General features: G+C 43.2%; 1 protein-coding gene across 4 annotated transcripts in view; it reads left to right on the plus strand.

The window, feature by feature from the left end:
- Nucleotides 1-21,269, plus strand: part of zswim8 (zinc finger, SWIM-type containing 8) — a 117,512-nt gene that overhangs the window by 71,215 nt on the left and 25,028 nt on the right. For all 4 annotated transcript variants that reach the window (XM_080741177.1, XM_080741179.1, XM_080741178.1 and 1 more), the window contains exons 16-25: nt 333-592; nt 2,643-2,774; nt 3,994-4,173; nt 5,728-5,911; nt 6,723-6,830; nt 9,083-9,207; nt 12,931-13,318; nt 13,834-13,989; nt 16,065-16,287; nt 20,206-20,495. In XM_080741177.1, the coding sequence (XP_080597303.1) occupies nt 333-592; nt 2,643-2,774; nt 3,994-4,173; nt 5,728-5,911; nt 6,723-6,830; nt 9,083-9,207; nt 12,931-13,318; nt 13,834-13,989; nt 16,065-16,287; nt 20,206-20,495 (2,046 nt within the window). The remainder of the gene's footprint in view (nt 1-332; nt 593-2,642; nt 2,775-3,993; nt 4,174-5,727; nt 5,912-6,722; nt 6,831-9,082; nt 9,208-12,930; nt 13,319-13,833; nt 13,990-16,064; nt 16,288-20,205; nt 20,496-21,269) is intronic.

The raw sequence follows: 21,269 nt of genomic DNA on the forward strand, positions 1-21,269 counted from the left end.
AATTGCGATTAACGATTTAGTTGTGTTTTTCTCGTTGACAATTACGTTTATGTTTGGCTTTTAGGCTTTGAAGTTGCAGATACAACACATATAACAACTTTATACTTAAAAAAGAACATTGATAGTGGAAATAACTGATCTACAAGCTCACACCGTGTCGCAACGCGCTGTGAGCTTGTAGATCGGCTATTTCCACTATTTTTTTACATCTTGAAAATATATGAACCCTTTTCAACATGGAAACGTTTATGACGATTATGACAAAATTATTGCGATTATGTCAAATGATTGCGAGCAGACCATTATGTTAAAATTGTGACAATGCCTACTAGGAGGAGGCCCCCCCGGGAAGCGCAGCGCCCCGGTGACCATAGTGGGCGGGGCCAAGGCGGTGGCGGTCGTCGTGGGGGCGGAGCCAGCGCCTGCGGGGGCGGCGGCCGGCGGAGGAGGAGGAGAGGACGACTACCAGGCGTACTACGTGAGCGCCGCCTCGGAGGACGGGCAGGACAGGGGCGTGGCCGACGTGCACCAGGAGGAGGAGCCCGACATCTTCGCCGGGATCAAGCCTCTGGAGCAAGAGGGACACATGGAGGTAATAATAATGGATTGCATTTCTAGGGCGCTTTTCCTAAGTGCTCAAAGCCTTTTACGATGGTCCATTCATTCATACATTGTGAAGTGAAGCGGCGAACGTTCCCATGGGAGTCCCTTTTTTTGCAGGTTTTTCAGTCCGAGTGTATCAAAGAAGCACCTCTAGGCCAGTCAATCTAAGCCAAAAAAAGGCCCAACCCAAAAGAAATTGCAATAGTAATCATTCAGGGTTTTTTATGATCCTTTGGGTCATCCAAATAACATATTAAAAGTTGTGAATTATATATTTAGTCGATCAAGGTAAATTCAGGGGTTCGAGTTTGGATCCATTAACTTGCTATACAGGAAAAAAAGACCTCCAAAAAAATCTTTTTTAAGTAGCATATGAGGCGTCTAACTAGGGGTTTTTTCATGATTCTGAATCCATTGCAAGCATTTGTTTTGCACAAAAGATATTCCTTTGGCAAAAAATGGACCCCACAAAAAGTGGCGAAAAAGTGACGACTCATCACTAAACCATATGTTATTTGGATGACCCAAAGGATCATAAAAAACCCTGAATGATTGCAATGTCCTACTATTGCAATTTCTTTTGGGTCAAACCACATATTGACTGGACTACTTGGTTAAGGTGGAGACGACGGAGGTGCGCCGTCTCAGACCACCTTGATCCACGTGAGACACCGCCAAGCGAGTGGTAGCCTGTGAGTCGCCGCATCGAGCGTTGCGAAGGTCGCATGAGCCGACTCAGAAGTTGTAAACCGGGGGGCCACAATAGTAAATCTCAAACCTCCCGACTTTCGGCACCTCCGCGCAGCCAATCACAAGCTTCCGCGGGCGGGTCTTTGAACCACCGACCCACGGACCATTGGCCAACCTGCTCTGCCTCCTGAGCCCCAGCCGCCTCACTTTAGCACACTTTGATTTAGTTTTAGTCCTAGTCTTTTGAATCAAGTTTCATTTAGTTTTAGTCATTCAAGTCATCTAAATTGTTTTAGTTTTAGTCTAGTTTTAGTCGACAACATATGGAACCCATTTACACAAAGAACCTGTTAGTTAAAGGAGCTATAGTCAACTTTTTCTTCAAAAACGGATGCTAAAATAAAAATGTTTCGAAAATATTTTATAAAAAAAATAAGCTTCATATGTATAATATATCTATTAAAAAATGACCACAAAAAGCGTAAAATAATGATAAAATAATAATTTTGGCCATTGTCAGACCGACACTTTGTTTACATTCTTGTCTATAGACTAGGATGTAAACAAAGTGTCGGCCCTACAATGAAAAAGTTGACTATAGCTCCTTTAACTTCTGCTCTTGAAATGACTGAGCCAAGCTCTCCCAAAATGCTCCATGACATACGTAACTGGGAAAGAGAACCTTTCGAAATGTAAAATTAGCAAGAAAAGACGTAAAAGAACAGCATGTGACTTCTAGTCGCCGTTATTTTAAGAGATGCTAATTAGCATGCTGGTTTCACATCTAACAGTTCTATATCTGCGATTGGCACATAGCACGTTAACCACGACTGAGAAAGTCTGGAGTCCCTGTTTAAACACCGAAAATAGACGATCTACAAGCCTACATTAGGATGAAAGCGATGGATTTCGTCCTGTCGTCACTCGTTCATCTTCTGGGGCATGGGAGTCATTTTTCTTTGCAGAATTACATGGCTTATCTTGAGAATCATCTCATACTGTATAGGAATTGTGGTCCAAAAATAAACAAACTGTCCCTGCGATATTGTCAGGGGATGTGGTTGTGTATATTAGTCACTCATATTCTACTCATATCTGATCCATTCTGACCAAAGAAATTACTAATCCGGCAGTGGTAACATTAGCGTTTTCTCACCGTCAGTTGATCCTTCATATCCACATGAGTTAAACCGCCATCCAGCGCCAAAACACATGAAAATGAACCTGTCTATGACCATTCAGAATGGGGGGGTAAACTGACCCAGTTACGTCAGACTTAAATGCTCTATAAATAGGCCTTATAACCGTGTGACCGACGTCCGCCTGTGTTTGCGTTGCTTGCGACCCAGGTGCTGTTTGCGTGCGCGGAGGCGCTCCATGCTCACGGTTACAGCAACGAGGCCTGCAGGCTGGCGGTGGAGCTGGCTGGGGACCTGCTGGCCAACCCCCCCGACCTGAAGGTGGAGCAGCCGCAGACCAAGGTAACCACACACACACAGGGGTTAAAGTTCTCAGTCCTGGGGACTGATTTCGGTCTTGAGGATTCCATAGGGGCCAGTTAAGTGCAGATCTGCAAAAAAATAAATACATAAGGAGGAGGTGTAGCGATGGCCACGACGTGAATGACAAAGTCGTCAAAACGCTAGTCAAGTGATCTCCAAACTAAAAGGCAGTTATAATTTCATGATGTGAGTATTTGAATTGGCCAGAATATCATAGAATACAACACAACAGAACTAAAGAAGATACTTCTATAAAATGAAGCATATTGGCACACACACATTCAGTGAAGGCAGATCAGAACTTCAGGGAAACACCCCAAAATTGGTGTGCTCTGCACGCGCCATGTTTCAAAAATCACATAATTGGTACATGGTCTGAAAATACATTTCTAAAATTTAAAATATTAAGTCTTGGGATTTTGTTGGCTTTAACTCCTGCACACACCACCACTCATTGTTAGGGCAGGTCAGCACTTCTGTGTTTTAGATAGCTACTCTACAGGACATATTTTAAGCCTTAAAGGAGTAGTTCACCCCCAAATTGACTTTTTTTCTATTGATTACTCACGCCATGGAGACTAGAGTTCAATAATATTTGCATTCCAAAAATGTGATAACAATAAATTTACCCCCATTCGTTCCGGATGGGGACCCGTTTTGAAACGGGTCCCCATCCGGAATCAATGGGGGTAAATTTACTCAAATCAAATTTTTGTCTTAGGAATAATAATTAAAACCCACATAAAAACTAGGGCTGGGATGCGATTACAAATTTTAATCTAATTAATTACAGGCTCTGTGATTAATTAATCGCAATTAATCGCATTTTAATCGCACATCAATATTTGACCTTTGAAGTAAAACACATTTTGTTGTACGAGTGAATCAACGAGTGAGTTTTTTTTATATAAATTTCGCATCCACTGGGCCAAGCAAAGCGCTCTGATAGGCTACTTCTCCCTTTGCGTTTGTTGTCTCTTGGTTGGTGCATCGCTATGATCGGTATGCCCGAAACTGAAGGTTCTGTGGTGCAAAAACTACGTGCGATTAAAATGCGTTAATTTTTTTAATCGCGTTAATTTTCTGTAATTAATTAATCGCAATTAATCAGTTAAAGTCCCAGCCTTAAAAAAAACGAATTCAATTTAAAATGTCAAACAAAAAATTCAAAGCAAAAACGCTGCTCCGTGTCGTGCAGGGCAAGAAGAGCAAGGTGTCGACCAGCCGCCAGACGCAGGTGGCCACCAACACGCTGTCCAAGGCTGCCTTCCTGCTCACCGTGCTCAGCGAGAGGCTGGAGCTCCACAACCTGGCCTTCAGCACCGGCATGTTCTCCCTGGAGCTGCAGAGACCTCCGGCCTCCACCAAGGCCCTGGAGGTACGCACCACACACACACACACACACACACACACACACACACACACACACACACACACACACACACACACACACACACACACACACACAGGGCTTACAAATAATTGTAATTAATGATGTAATTGTGTTTTTGTTGTTGACAATTACATTTCTGTTTGGCGTTTAGGCTTTGAAGTTGCACATGGTAGATATGACACATAACCTAAATATACAAAGAAATTTGACAACTTTATACTTAAAAAATAACATTGATAGTGGAAATAGCCAATCTACAAGCTCACAACGTGTCGCATTTGACTTTTTTTTTAATTATGAAAATTTTTCAACATGTAAACGATTATGACGATTATGAAAAAGAATCACGATTATGTCAAATTATTGCGATTAGACGATTGTGACAGCCCTACACACACACACACTGCAGATGCCTCCTCCTGACCACGTGAAAGTCTAAACACTAGACTGTTGGTCCCCAGTTAAAATATGATTATTTTGATAATAATTATTACCACTGCACTAGAACAAAGGGATATGCCTATGGACTGGGGGAGATATTTGACTTTTTGAGGCCATCAGGTTAAGGCAGTGAGTTACTCTGCTGCACACACACACACACTGCAGAGACCAGTTGCCTGAATGCAGACACGCACAGAGATCTATATTCACTTCTTTTCTTTTTTTAAAGATTGTTCATTTATCTGAATCGAGGCAAACGTTTGAAGTCATTGTGATATTGATTTCCAGTCATATTGCCAAGGCCCTAACGTTGTAGTTAGTGAGTCTGCCCAGGCGTCCCAAGTCATCTCCTCTCCCTCCTTATTGGCCTCCCGGCATGCTCACTGAAACCTCTAAATCAGAGGTCTCCAACCTTTTCAGGCCGCAACCCCCAAAAATAGTCATATTTGAACTGGGGACCCAGTTTACCTGGTATCCTATAGATTCTTTGAGGCACAATATTGTTTTCTCTGTACTCTACTTACCGGTACTCTGTATGTGACTGTTTACTTTGTTGTTTATTGACTAGAGTTTATGTTTACTCTACTTGCTCCCATTTGCCTGATTGCACGTCGCTCTGAATTAGAGTGTCTGCTGAATGCCTATGTTGTACATGGTCCTTGTACAGGCATGTGCACACATAGACATCAAATGGGGGCTTGAGCCCCCTGCCCTTTTATCCATCTGTAAAAAGCGCCCTCTCCAGACCATGAATGCATTTTTTACTATGGGGAAAGAAATGCAAATGCCCTCTTTCCATGCCATACCTGAAGGCAGCATTCAAGAGAATTGCCTTGTCCAAACTCTCCTGAACTTGAACGCAGCATCTTATTTTGAGAAGAATTGCCCTCTCTGTGTAGAAATCCAAGCCGTTACACCACATCTCTTGAATTGACTTGATTTTGCTTAGTTCAGGTATAACGCACCGAACATAGCCGACCTCCAAGTTCACGTCGCGTCACAGCACAATGCGTTGTGAGCTTGGAGGTCTGCTATTTTCAATATTTCCACCAAAGGCCCTTTTAGAAACTTGAGCCCTTGTCCCATGTGTCCTGTCAGGTGAAGCTGGCCTACCAGGAGTCTGAGGTGGTGGCTCTGTTGAAGAAGATCCCCCTGGGCTTGGTGGAGATGACGGCCATCAGAGACCGCGGCGAGCAGCTGCGAGACGGCAACTTCTGCGACTACCGGCCCGTGCTGCCCCTCATGTTGGCCAGCTTCATCTTTGACGTTCTGTGTACCCCAGGTAAGCACCGACTCTGTGATGATGTCCCTCGTAGACTTGTTTGACACACGTTAGCTTTTCTATCAATATGTTGGATCTAATGTTCATTTATAGACCTTCAGCTATAATGGAAAATATGAATATCCAGTCAGGGTGAAGGTTGACAATTTATTTAAGAAGATTCAGCAACAGAGAAACGGCATACATGGCCAGAGCAGAAGACCTCCTGAAGTGTCATACAGGACACCGTTTATCCACAAAGATACCATGTATAATAAAGCTGGCTAGTTAAGTTTGCAATGACCATGCATAGTCTCACTTAGGATAAATGATATTCTGACACAAAGTTGAAGTAGAAGTCACAGTCCTTGGAGAATGTCAGCTGATTGACAGCTGCAGGCAAATCTAAATTAGTGCTTTGGTTTGTGAGATTTGCTTTAGGCTATGTTGTACAAAGTTCAACATAAGTAGGATTTATACACATTTGACAGTCTATAAATATTGCTACCACACAACCCTCATTAAACTTGACTGTTGGCTCTGAACTTGATTTACTCTTTGTCCCTCTACACCAACTCTCAGAAAGTGTGTGTGTGTGTGTGTGTGTGTGTGTGTGTGTGTGTGTGTGTGTGTGTGTGTGTGTGTGTGTGTGTGTGTGTGTGTGTGTGTGTGTGTGTGTGTGTGTGTGTGTGTGCGCGTGTGTGCGTGCGTTCATGCATCCAAACATGCCCTGTGCCTCCCGTTCCCTGTGCCCGCCTGTCTGTCAGCTTGTTGGTACTCATGGGACTTCCAGCTATTGACATTCTGCCCCGTTGCACTTTTCCTCACACAGTTTGTGCAGTGGTGTCCCCGACGGGCTCCCGTCCGCCCAGCCGGAACCGAAACAACGAGATGCCCGGGGACGAGGAGCTGGGCTTCGAGGCCGCCGTCGCCGCACTCGGTAAGAATGCTAATGACGCATTAATGCCTGCCTGTGCGCAGACACAATGACTCGATAATGCAGCTGACTCCATCGTTGGGTGCTAAACTTCTGTCTTCCTCTGCATCGGTTAATTAGCGGCATAGCTGCTGTCAATTAAATGGAAAATACCGAGAGACGACATTGATCGCTGTCTTTGACTGACACAGCCTTCACCGCTTCCAAGTTTACTTTTTTTGCATAATTGTCAGTGCTGGAAGAAATACTGTGATTTACTCTCATCCATTCTCTTTCATTCATAATAGTAATTTAATAAATTGAATGGTTTTATTTAATTTGTTTACCTGGCATTTTCAATTATAATTTTTTGATTGCGACCGTCAGGTCGCAGTTACTATGAAAACCTCCACCGTCTGTCTCTCAGTCCCTCTGTCGGTCAGTCCTTCTGTCCGTCACGTCACGTCACACTGTTGGCCCTACTCTTATCTCCGGCACCGTTGCCCCTATCCATGCCAACTTTGCACACGCACTCCTTGGCTGACAAATAACAACCTCTTTTGCTGACAACATTCATGGACGCTGCTCCTACAGATCTTGCCTAAAAATCACACAAAGTGGTACACACTATCTCGCAACTCATGTCACAACATGCATCTGTACCATTTCCCATATTCCCTCCTGATAGGCATACATCATGCCACTTAAAATCTTCACATCTACCTGCACATGGGCCTATATACATGCGACTGACGGACGCTTATCTCTCGATTAGGGAGTCTTACTGGTAGTATATTGTTTTGACTGATGCTAGGTTTGTGGTTTACCTGTTATCCTATAGATTACTGTTATGACCCATGGCTCGTAGTGGATCAAAACATATTGACTCGACACCAGTTTGCAAAAATAGAGAATATTTATTACAATAGAGAACAAAAGGTTTCTCTTTTCTTTATACAATATATCAAAAGTAGTAGTAGCAAATATATGTAGTTGGCAGTATCTAGAATAAATATAATAGTGCTACGAGGCTTTGATATAATAATAAATAGGAGAGGAGTATTTAGTTGAATACAGGCTCGTGGCAGTGAGCGGCCTACGGCAGAACGCCGTGACGCAAACAATCAAAATAATTGTCTCAACAAAACACTGGCCCAAAACAACACAAACGTGACATAATAATAATAAGCTAAATATAAGGAAACGAAAAAGATACAACTTAACCAAAACGTTCCGACGGGTCTGAACCAAGGTAGTAACTTAAACTGCGGCTGGGTCTGCGGCTAACAGGACTCGTTGTAGCATAGCAGACCCCACCATTTTATAGGCTCTGCAACGAACGGGGGCGCCTCCCGTTCCGTTGTCGTCATCTCTCCACAGCCATACGATCTCCTGCTCCCCAACATTTACTGTCGCTGCATAAATAATAATAATAATAACAGGGCAGGGACCCTGACAATTACTGAGGCACTGCACTCAATGTATGTGTTTGTTAACCTTGCGTACTGTAAGGATTAATAGTCTGCTGAATGCCAACATTGTAAATTGTGATCACTGTCATCCATTCTCCTCTCATCATCACTGTCAGTCTCTCTCCCCTTTCTTCACATCCCTGCTATGTTTCCAATTCCGTCTCAGTCTCTTGTCTCAAATCAATCATAACTACAGTACATGCAACTGAGATCTTTGTCACATTTACTATTGCGTGGCGTTCTCATCGATGTTGCATATTTTTGATTTAAGTGTGATTATATTGTAGGGCTGTCACAATTATTACATAATCGTCTAATTGTAATTATTTGACATCATCGCGATTGTTTTTCATTATCGTCATAATCGTTTCCATGTTGAAAATTTTTCATATATTTTTTACGTAAAAATAGTGGAAATATTTGATCTACAAGCTCACAACGTCGCATCACGGCGCGTTGTGAGCTTGTAGATCGGCTATTTCCACTGTCAATGTTCTTTTTTCAATTTAAAATGACAAATATGTCAGTAATTTCTTTGTATATTTAGGTTATGTGTCAGATCTACCATGTGCAAACTTCAAAGCCTAAAAGCCAAACAGAAATGTAATTGTCAACGACAACAACACAATTAAACCGTTAATCGCAATTATTTCAGTGACAATTAAGCGTCATGTAAAATGTCATAATCGTGACAGCCATATATTGTACTATCTTTAGCACGCCCTCGACAAAGAAGACGCTTCATCTCAAGGGATTATCATTCCCGATAAAGCATGTCATTGATCTGTGTCTGTGTGTGTGAAGGTATGAAGACGACGGTGAGCGAAGCAGAGCATCCGTTGCTGTGTGAGGGCACCAGGAGGGAGAAGGGGGACCTGGCCCTGGCCCTCATGATCACCTACAAAGACGACCAGAGCAAACTGAAGAAGGTAGTCAGCAATACGTCCGTACACAGGGGTGTCGCACCACGTTCTGGGCCCTGGGTACTTTAACTATTGGAAAATTGTGCCCCGCTGCGAGCTTGTAGATCTGCTGTTTTTGAAAAAATCGTGAAAAAGTCTTTGAATATTTCCAATCCTTTTCTTTCTTTTCTTTTTTTTTTTTTTTTTTCTTTTTTTTTGAAAAACCTATGTTTCTATGTCAGTGGTGCTCAAACGTTTTCACACGAATGACCCCCATAATTATATGTATTTGACCACGGACCCCCATCTCAAAATATTTTAGTTCCAGGGACCCCACAGAAGGAAAATTTGAGTTCAACATGTTTGCTTAAAAAAATACATGTATTCAAAGATTTGCACACGTTTTCACAACTTTTCAAAAATAGCAGATCTACGAACTCGCAGCGCGGCACTCGGTGCCGCGCTGTGAGCTTGTCTATCTGCTATTTTTCAATAGCTAAATAATTAAGGCCCCTCCACCTTGGGCCCTAGTAACTCAGTCCCACTTTTCCCCCCCTTGTGACGCCCCTGTCCGTACAGAGACAACTGTGTCCGTGGAAAAGACTTATTTTGATCATAACACCCAATTTACGGAATGCCCGTCTCCAGGTCGTCTTCAGAATTTTATGACACTGATTTACTACGACTTTTCAAGGACCCCCTAAAAGTGACAGTCCTAAAAGATATTAAAGGTATTTTAAAACCCATTTTTTGTATACGCCGTGTCGCGAGAGCAGGTGCCAGCTTCTTGTTCTACAGCAGAAGAATGGACAAACTCTGTGACGTCTCAAGATTGTTTAAAGTCTGTCTTGAGAGACTAGGAGGATTCACCTCCTTTTTTTCCTTTTAACTCATTGAGTGCCAATCCCGAACTAGTTCGGCTTTATTAGCGTATCGCAGAGTGCCGATCCCGAACAAGTTCGGCTTTAAAAAAAAAAAAAAAAAAAAAAATTGAAAAAATTTTATTTGAATTTTTTTTTTTTTTTTTGGACCCCATCAAATCTGGTGAACATGATTTCAATCGCGATTTTGCATGTTCCACCCCCATACAACCCCATCTAACATACAGGGCAGCCATGTTTGTTTACATAACATGTAAAACATAATGGCGATTATCTCAAGAATGCCTGAACGGATTTCCAATCGGATTTTTTTGTTTGAAAGCTGTGAACAAACTGCACAAATCCACTCCAATGCAATCCAGGATTGCATTGGATTTTTTAGAGCTCATTCTTCTCTGTTTTTTTCCCATGCATGAGGTGTGCAAGGTTTAATCATGGCTAAGTTGACGAAAATAAGGCTTCTAAAATGCTTGGTAGCCAATAGTTAACTTCAAGCTAACTTCATCCTCTTCCTGTACATGCACAAAGGAAAGTGTTCAGGCAAGTCATGGCTGCAGGGCTTCTGCATATACCAGCATATCTCTATGGGATTTTCTATGGCCACTGGGCGCCCTCTAGTGGTGAAAGGGGTGGCACTCAAAGAGTTAAGTAAAAGAAAAAATACATATATATATATATATCGTCACTGTCGGGCAGAAACTTTGTACAGTATCTCCAAGTTTCAAATGTGTACATGTTTTCGCAAGTAAAGCCCTGCTTCATCATACAAGGCCGTCGCATAAAAGTAGTGAAAACAGCCGATCTACAAGTGCACGCTGTTGTGTGCTTGTAGATCGGCTGTTTTCACTAGTTTAAATCATTTTCAAAATGATAAATGCAAAACGAACGGTTTTGGACATCCAAGGTTTTCATCCGACAACGACGATATATATATTTCTTTCTTTTCCTCATGGCCAAAAACCGATTTCACAGGCTTACTCTGTTTTTAGACAGCTTATCTGCCCGCCCTGCAGTGTTTGGTTCAGCTTCACTCAACGCACAATTCAAGGTCTGCGTTGAAGGCTTTGACAGCCATGTCAAATTCACCCCCACCACAACAAAAAGAGAGACGGGGTCCCTCCTTTATATCCTCACCCGACCCCCTCCAGTTGTCAACCCAGATTCTGACTTGAAACACTGGTTTGGAAAAAAAAAGACTTTAACCCATTTAGAACAGGTACACATTATTGTGTGTCATTATTTTGTGCTTTAACTATTGAAAAATAGCAGATATGCAAGCTCACAGCGCGGCACCGAGTGCCGCGCTGCGATCTTGTAGATCTGCTATTTTTTTTAAATCGTGAAAATTAGAATTTTGACCCGATTCTATGAGTGTCTTTTGAATCGTTCTAATATTTTTTGAAAAACCCATGTTTCTATGTCAGCAATCTGGCCAGCCATCGTCAAAGAAAAAGTCCTTTTCACTTAGCTGGAGCTCAGTTAGTCTGTTCTTGAGAGACTACTACGTCAGTGGTTCTCAAACCTTTTCATGTCAAGGACCCCCAAACTGATATGTATTTGGCCACGGACCCGCATCTCAAAATATTTAGTTCCAGGGACCACCCTGAAGCAACATTTGAGTTACAAACGTTCGCTTTGAAAATACATATATTCAAAGATGTGCACACATTTTCACGACTTTTTTCAAAAATAGCAGATCTACAACCTCGCAGCGCGGCACTCGGTGCCGCGCTGAGAGCTTGTATATCTGCTGTTTTTCACTGGTTAAAGCATTCAATAATAAATTCTAGGCCTAAATGGGTTAATGTCTTCAAAGAGTGATTGGTGACACAAGCGTAGGAAATCAGAAAGTCAGAAGAGCCCAGAGCGACACATTTTCCTGCTCCGATCTTCACACGCCGCTCAATCAGTCTGCTGGGATCTTAATCAGCCTTGGTAGTTTTTTTAAAGATTCTTTGCTCTGAGCGATCAATCACCTTGTTATCGTCACATTGCTCCCGTCTTCAAAAACACGTCAAGACTTTGAAGGAATTTAAATAAACCATCTCCCTCTCTCGATTTCTCTCTCTTGCGCTCTTTCACTTTATTTCTCATGCTTGCTGGCTCTCTCTCCCTCTCTCTCTCTCTCTCTCTCCCCCTCTCTCTCTGTTGCTATCTCTCTCTCTTGCTTTTGTTCTCTCCCTCTGTCTTGTTTGAACTCATCGTCTCCCTGCTCGTTTTATTAGTCTCAGAGAGAGTCTTGCATATTCAAATGTGTCTGCGCCTCAGGACAGTTAACAACGTGATACCCCAATATCTAGTCAGTTACTTTTCTACGGTCAACAATTACAGCTTTTCTATACCAGACAAATGTTTTTCTGTATGCGCTAGACTAGGGCAGGCATTTCAGAGGCCCCGCAAATATTTGAATCTCATTTTTTAAAATGAACATTTGTAACTCAGATTTTGCTTCTGGGGGGTCCCTGGAACTAAATATTTTGAGATGGGGGTCCGTGGCAAAATACATATCATTTTGGGGGTCCTTCACATGAAAAGGTTTGAGCACCACTGACATAGAAACAAAGGTTTTTCAAAAAACCTTAGAAGGATTTAGAAGACACTTTGACTCGGGTCAAAATCGGTGCAAAATTCAAATGTTGACAATTTTTCAAAAATAGCAATGTGAGCTTGTAGATCTGCTATTTTTTTTAAGTTAAAGCATAAAATAATAATAATACGCAATAATGCATAACTGGTCTAAATGGGTAATATGGAGATGGAACGTTAATGCTCGACAGTGGTGGTGATATGTTCATGTAACCTTGTCAATAAAAATGCCAATCGATCAATGAATCAATCAACACCACTCTCTCTCCCTCGTCCCTGTCAGATCCTGGACAAGTTGTTGGACCGCGAGAGCCAGACCCACAAGCCCCAGACCCTCAGCTCCTTCTACTCCAGCAAGCCAGCGGCCAGCAGCCAGCGCAGCCCGTCCAAGCACGCCACGGGGGGAGGGGTGGCGGCGGGCGCCGCCGCCAAACACGGAGGAGGAGGAGGGGGAGGAGCTCCCTCCTCTTCCTCCTCGTCCTCGGCCAACGCGGCAGCGGCGGCCAACGCCGCGGCCTCGTCGTCATCCAACTCCTCGTCGGCGGTGGTGGCGCCGGTGGCGAGCGGGGGAGGGGCGTCGGGGTCGCAGGCGGGCGGGCCGATGGGGAACGGCGTGCAGAGCAACAGCAGCGCCGTGGCGGGAGAGGCAGTCGGCGACGCCAGAGAGCAAGGTGAGAGACTGGTGTTACAGAGAAGATTACGATTGACTCTACATGGTTCTCATCGTGGTTCTCTAATATTCTCTGTATCGTTCCAATTTAAGCCCAAAGACAGCGCCCCGTTGCCAACAAAGGCCATTTTGGTATTGCATCTGAAACGGCTTGGAATTGGAGAGATACAGAACATGAAATTTCAATATCCGAGTGGTTAAAGTCATGTCATCAACATGGATCTGTCCCATTTCCCATATTCCCTCCTGATTGGCTACCATTTCCTTCTAAAGTTTGTGTATACGACCTGGCGGTCGCTAATCTCCCGATTTAGGGAGTCTTACTGGTATGAAATATATATTTTGAAAAGCATGGTGTGGCCCCTTTAATAGCTCGGGAAAGTCTGGCACGCAACGACATCGGGAATTACTCAGGGAAACTCTGGCTTAGGCAGTAAATGAGTTATCTATAGATAGATTAATAAGATGTGTGTATAAGAAAGTCCACTACATGTACATGTGTCCACTGTGTGTCAGATGGTGGGCAGCCCTCCCCGGCCTGTGACCAGCAGAGCGAGGCGGCCCCCTTCAAGCCAGAGGGCACGGTGCCCAGCAGACTGGCCCTGGGGGGCCGGGGGGCCTACAGCGGCCGCTGCTGGGGCTCCCCCGTACGCCAGAAGAAGAAACACACAGGTTAGACCCTCGCTTTCTGTTTTCCTTCCTTTACCTTCGTTAACCCATTTTAACCATTTAAACCCGTTTTAACCACTTGAACCATTATTTTATACTTTGGCTATTGAAACATAGCTGATATACAAGCTCACAGCGCGGCACCGAGTGCAGCCTCAGGGCTGCACTTTTTTTTTAATCGTGAAAATGTATGCAAATCTTTGAATATATATTTTTAAAAGCAAACTTTTGTAATTCAAATCTCTGCTTCTGGAGGACCCTGGCACAACATAATTTTAGATGGACGTCCGTGGAAAATAATTTTGGGGGTCCTTGCCATGAAAAAGTTTGATTTAGAGCTTGTAGATCTGCTATTTTCAAAGATTTCCTTATATACAACTTAGAAGTTAGACACTCCCTGAGAAGTTAATCACGCCCCCTGTACTGTATCCCGCTGCCCAACTGCAGCTATGTTAGCACAGACCCACGGCCCAATTCCCAAAACCATTTAACCAACAGCACAATCATACCTCTCGCTTTTGGACCGTCGCTATTTCTTGGGTCTTTATGCATTCTTTTACCTTCTTTGCCACGCTTTTCTGCCTCACCGCGAACGGTGCTACGTCACCTATCCTTCTTCCTGATACGTCATTATCTTATCCTTTTCCACGACTCCTTCATCCGTGCGCTAGAGATGGGACGTTCGCGAACGAATCGAGTCTTTTGAACGGCTCTTTGAAATGAACGATGGGATCCGGTGCGCAGTAGCTGGGAGGCTGGGAGCATGTCCTTTCTAATGAACACTCAACACAGTGGTGTAAAACGTACTCAACTTCTTTACTTAATAGTAAAAGTATCAATATTGCTATGTTGAAATACTCTGCCACAAGTAGAAGTTAGAAATAAAAAATGTAAAGTAGGTTACACAAGTATTGGTATCAAAATGTACTTAAAGTAGGGTCTACCAATAGTAGAAAGTAGCCTACTCATTATACAGAATGTTTTCCAATGAATGAAATGTAGAAAAATCATTAGAAAATAGCTAATCTACAAGCTCAAAATGCGTCGCAACTCGCAACGCAACACATTGTGAGCTTGTAGATCGGCTATTTGCAATTGTATATGGCAGAAATGTATATAGGGTTTAAGTAGCCTGATTTGTAATAATAGTCAAAATCTACAAAGTAACTAAACTGAGCCAGTCTTTTGAACGGCTCTTTGAAAGGAACGGATCCCAGAGATCCAGCTCACTTAAAAGAACCATAAATCCCATCTCCGCCCACACACAATTTTCAGACACCGTTCGGTTCAGTGTGGCAGCACAATCGCTGGTTCGCTGCATGTCTTACGAAAACAGCATTGATGGCCATTGGGACACACAATGGCAACAACTATGCAACAAACATCGTGTGTGTATGTCTGTGAGTGCGAGCGAACGTGACTGCGTGCATTGTGCGCACGTATGTGTGTGTCTCGGTGTGTGAGCGGCTGCTTCCTCACAGAACAGCGACAATTTCATCTGCTTGGTGCGTGCATGTAGGCTACGTTGCGTGTTTGTTTGTTACTGTGTGTGTACTGTATGTGTGTGTCTGTGCCCCCCCGCCCCCTCTGCAAACAAGAACATCGGAGATACAAACAGCGTCTAAAAAATAAAAAATAAACTGTGTGTGTATGATGTTTTAAGCATTGTTTCCCAAGCACTGGGTCTCGACCCACGGGTGGGTAAGCCTGGTGGGCGAGGTTAACGGGTGGGTCGCGGAATGGGACTGTGTGTGTGTGTGGCAATGTTGTGTATTGTAACTGCGTCTTCTATTGCAAACAGTGCTAAACTCTTCAATCAATCAATCAGTCTATACAATAACGTGAACTCCAGAATTGAGCGGCGGCACAGCCGCTGCGAATTTCTAGTTTCATACAATTGACATTCTGCATAACGAGTACTTTTCTACTTTTGTACTTTTAAGTACATTTTGATACCAATAATTTTGCACTTTTACTCAAGTACAAGACTTTCACTCGTAACGGAGTATTTCTACATTGCCGCATTGCTACTTTTTATCTAAGTACATGTGAATGTTTTCTCCACCACCGACCACCAGGCATGGCGAGCATCGACAGCAGCGCTCCAGAGACCACCTCGGACAGCTCGCCCACGCTCAGCCGCCGGCCGCTGCGCGGGGGCTGGGCGGCGGCCTCCTGGGGGAGGGGCCAGGACAGCGACAGCATCAGCAGCTCCTCCTCCGATTCGCTGGGATCGTCGTCGTCCAGCGGCTCGCGAAGGGCCGGGGGCGGAGCCCGGGCAAAGAGCACAGACACCAGCAGGTGAGAAAAAAACATCACGTAGCCTCTTTGGCATCGCCAATACTTAAGCCGAGAAACTACTAGGGATGGGACGATATGAAAATTTCATATCACAATATTTTTGACCAAAGAAATCACGATTTACGATATTATCGCGATAATCAAAATATCCCCAACATCCGTTATCCTGGGGCGGAACATTTGTCAAAAAATAGCAGATCTACAAGCTCACAACACGTCGTGTTGCGACGTTGTTGTGAGCTTCTAGATCAGCTATTTTTTGGGGAAAGAGATTTGGTAGAGAGTGAAAAAAAGACTATCAAGTACGTATATTATAAGTACATTTTGCCAATAGAGGGTTTAATGGTACCGGATATGAAGCTCGGCAAATAAAAGGTGAATTGATCCCAGTGCATGACGGAGGACAATATCACGATACATGCAATCCCCACGATATGATTATCGCGAGTGTTTTTTTTATCACGATAAACGATAATATCGAGTTTTCAAATCTTTAAACGATTTTGATATCTGGTTGCATAACTCACTACAGAATAATTTGTTTAGTTTCTCTTTATAAAATCATCTTAAACATGCACAAGCTAAGCGTTGGTAAAATAACGGGACCTCACACATTACAGGATTAGTTCCATAGACAGTCATGTTTTTGACACATAATTATAAGCCTCAGCTGTCCAACGCACCGTATAAAATAACCTTTCTTTCACTGAATGTCTGTTTACTCAGAGTTGTTTTTCTCAGTCGTGTCCAACTCCACAACCAAATATTTAAATCCTCTAGCTAACGTTTTTGGAGCGGTGAAAGCGCTCCCAATAGACAGGTATGTCCGTGGGTATGTCCGTGGCTGGGTGGCTGGGTGGCTGGCTGGCTGGCTGGCTGGCTGGCTGGCCGTGTCCGTAGCCTGGCAATACCTTGAGTGGCCACACACAACACACTAGTTTAAGGAGGGGCGCTGTTTTGTGCAGGCCAGGCACACTCACCACTCACTCACAGGCACAGTTTACAGTTTACAGTTTAGGCATTTAGCAACACACACAGGGTATAGCTGCTCAGATTCACCGCTCCAATTTCGAACCGAGGTTTGATTTTTTAATGACAAACCAAATATGAGACTTTACTCATTTATAAAATTGGTTCTCAAAGTGGATTCCAGGGACTCTGTGGGTTCCTTTAGGGGGGGTCTAAATTGACCCATACAAGTCTGTAACTCTGACAGTGTACAAATGGAACCAAATGAACCCTAACGGGTCCATTTGGTTCCATTTGTACACTGTCAGAGTTAAGGGGAGACCTTTGAATTTGAACGTTTGAGAAACAGGGTCTAAATTGACCCATACAAGTCTGTAACTCTGACAGTGTACAAATGGAACCAAATGAACCCTAAACGGGTCCATTTGGTTCCATTTGTACACAGTCAGAGTTAAGGGGAGACCTTGGAATTTGAACGTTTGAGAAACAGGGTCTAAATTGCAACCGGTAGCACTACCTTCTTCCCATGGCAGTGCATTTCTCTCCACCAGTTTTTAAAAACATAATTTATATCCCCTCATTAACACAATAATAATTAAAGCCTTAATGAATATGAAAACAAATGCCTCCCTCAGACTTGCTGAGGAAGTGAAATGAATGAGTATCAGTCTCCCTGCCTTCAACGACTATTGTCAAGGTGACCCCAATAACCAGATAATTAACACAAACACACACACTGTTGTTGTAGGATGCAGCTCCCATGTGGGAATGAATGATTGATGAAAAAAAAATAGCACAGCATAGAAAAATAATATATTTTAAAATAAGTTGACTCCGGTCTAAATTAGGGTTGAACAAATGGGACAAAATATCAAATTGTTAATTTTTTTTTAGACTAATTAAGATTAATTACTAATTGGTATTGTGAGTCAATTTAATTAAAACATTTTAAATTAATATTACCTTGAAAACCAGAATATTGCCACCTCGCTCTCTCTCTCTCTCTCTCTCTCACGTAATTAATTGCAGCCTCTGAGATTTGGAAATTGTTGTTTTTCATATTGTGATATATTATTTTAGTTTTGGGGCTTTTCTGCCGTTATTTATATTGTATTAGTGGAAATGGGGGGGAGAGAGACATGAAGCAAAGATCGTCGGGAACGAGACTCGAACCTGCGATGTGCTGTCAGGCTCCATTAGTGCCTAAGTGCCCGGAACGCTAAGCCAGCGATCCGTGCCGTTCATATTGCAATATTGATTTTCTTTTTAGTACATTTTTCAGCCCTCATCCAAACCCTGTCAATGGATTTTCACCTGTGTCCTGTGTAGGGATGGGATTATATGACATTTTCATACCATGATTATTGTGACAAAAAAAATAAAAAATAATGTGATTTACGATATCATCGCAATAAAATATTTCCAAAATAACAGATCTACAAGCTCACACCGTGTCGCGGCGCGTTGTGAGCTTGTAGATCGGCAGGTCACTTTTATCAAATGGGTTCAAGTGGTACTGGATATGCAGCTCGGCAAATAAAAGGTGAATTGATCCCAGTGCATGACAGAGCACAACCATTATTTCACAATACATTAAATCTCCACGATACAATTACCGCGAGTGTTTCTTATCACGATAAACGATAATAGCGATTATCGTCCCAGCCCTAGTCATGTGTTTGTGTGTGTGTTTGGTATGTGCAGGCAGGATTCACTGCGGGCCTCCCATGAATGTTCTTCATAGGGGAGGGGGGTAAACCCATTTAGACTGGGAACGCATTATTACGCATTATTTTGAAAAATAGCAGATATACAAGCTCACAGCGCCGCGCTGCGAGCTTGTAGATCTGCTATTTTTTTTTTATCATGAAGATTTTTTTCAAGTCTTTGAATATTTCAAATCCTTCTAAGGTTTTTGGAAAAACCTATGTTTCTATTTTTGGCTCAAACTTTTTCAACGTGAAGGATCCCCAAATTGATATGTATTTGGCCACGGACCCTCATCTCAAAATATTTAGTCCCAGGGACCCCCCAGAAGCAAAATTTGAGTTACAAATGTTTGCTTAAAAAAATACATATATTCAAAGATTCGCACACATTTTCACGACTTTTCAAAAATAGCAGCTCTACAAGCTCGCAGCGCGGCACCGAGCTTGTATATCTGCTATTTTTCAATAGCTAAAGTATAAAATAATTAAGGCCCCTCCACCTTGGCTTGGGCCCTAGTAAAGCCCTTTGCACACAGGACAGTTGCGTTTTTTTCGTTTGCTGCATGAATAAAACGCATTGGATTTGGTGTGCAATGCTGTGCGGAATCGGCGCTGCGGATCCCAAAAGGAATCATAAAAGGGGTGATGAGTTTTTTACCGCATGCGACAAGACGCACAAATCGAACTGGTTTCGATCGAGAGAAAAAACGCACGGCCGCAGCCACTTGTCGCATGGCTAATTCGGATCCGGTCTGCATGAGGTCGTAGAGAATCATTGTTTTCTTTTAAAAAAATGAAATTGTCCGTTTTATCCGTGCGGATAAACGCGCCTGTGTGCAAAGACAATAATAACATATGTACATGTTCTAGACATTCTAATGATCACGAAAAAATATATTACAGGCATTTTACTTATGTTTTAGTGAGGAATAGCTTCAGTTAAAAAGTGAGATGTTGTTCGTCCAGACGCTGGAATTTCAACTTCTCTGGGAGGTGTGAATGTCATTCTCTGTGGGGGGTATTTATATGCAAATATCGTGGCCAATGGCATTGTAATACTAAACAATAGGATTTAATGGTGATGTTAATGTGAAAAAAGAACAGGAAAACTAACTATAACATTTTTTAAAAAATGATTTAAAAAATGTTGCCAAAAAGCAACGCTTGGCCTTGCAGGGTTAACTCAGTCCCACTCCCCCCCCACCCCCCCACCCACCCCTTGTGACGCCCCTGTGTGCAGGTACAAAGGCCGCCGGCCCGAGTGCCACGCGCCCCACGTGCCCAACCAGCCGTCGGAGGCGGCCGCACACTTCTACTTCGAGCTGGCCAAGACGGTGCTCATCAAGGCGGGCGGCAACTCGTCCACGTCCATCTTCACGCAGCCGTCGGCCAGCGGCGGCCACCAGGGCCCGCACCGCAACCTGCACCTCTGTGCCTTCGAGATCGGCCTGTACGCCCTGGGCCTGCACAACTTCGTCTCTCCCAACTGGCTGTCCAGGACCTACTCCTCACACGTGTCCTGGATCACTGGTGAGTAGGGTAGTTCATTTGTATTGATGATGAGCACCTTATCGATCCTGCTTATTGAGCCGGGCTTTTATCGAGCCCACTATTGATATTAACCCATTTAGGCCTAGAATTATTGAATGCTTTAGCCATTGAAAAATAGCAGACATACAAGCTCACAGCGCGGCACCGAGTGCCGCGCTGCGAGCTTGTAGATCTGCTATTTTTGAAAAAAGTCGTGAGAATCTTTGAATATATGTATTTTTAAAGCGAACGTTTGTAACTCAAATTTTGCTTCTGGGTGGTCCCTGGAACTAAATATTTTGAGATGGGTGGTCCGTGGCCAAATACATATCATTTTGGGGGTCCTTCACATGAAAAGGTTTGAGAACCACTGACATAGTAGTCTCTCAAGAACAGACTAACTGAGCTCCAGTTAAGTGAAAAGGACCTTTTCTTTGAGGATGGCTTGCAAGATTGCTGACATAGAAACAGGTTTTTCAAAAAGCCTTTGAAGGATTCAAAACACACTCATAGAATCGGGTCAAAATTCTAATTTTCAAGATTTTTCAAAAATAGCAGATCTACAAGCTCGCCGCGCGGCACTCAGTGCCGTGCTGTGAGCTTGTATATCTGCTATTTATTTTATAGTTATAGCATAAAATAATGATAGGCAATAATGTGTACCCGTTCTGAATGGATTAATATACTAATATTTTGGAAAATGTTCAAATTCTGAACATAACTGGTATCTTTTTTTATTGGCCAGTTGTTGTGACTGTGAGTTTGTGGCTGACC

Source organism: Nannobrachium achirus (assembly GCF_963921795.1).
Source record: "Nannobrachium achirus genome assembly, chromosome: 13".
NCBI lineage: Eukaryota > Metazoa > Chordata > Actinopteri > Myctophiformes > Myctophidae > Nannobrachium > Nannobrachium achirus.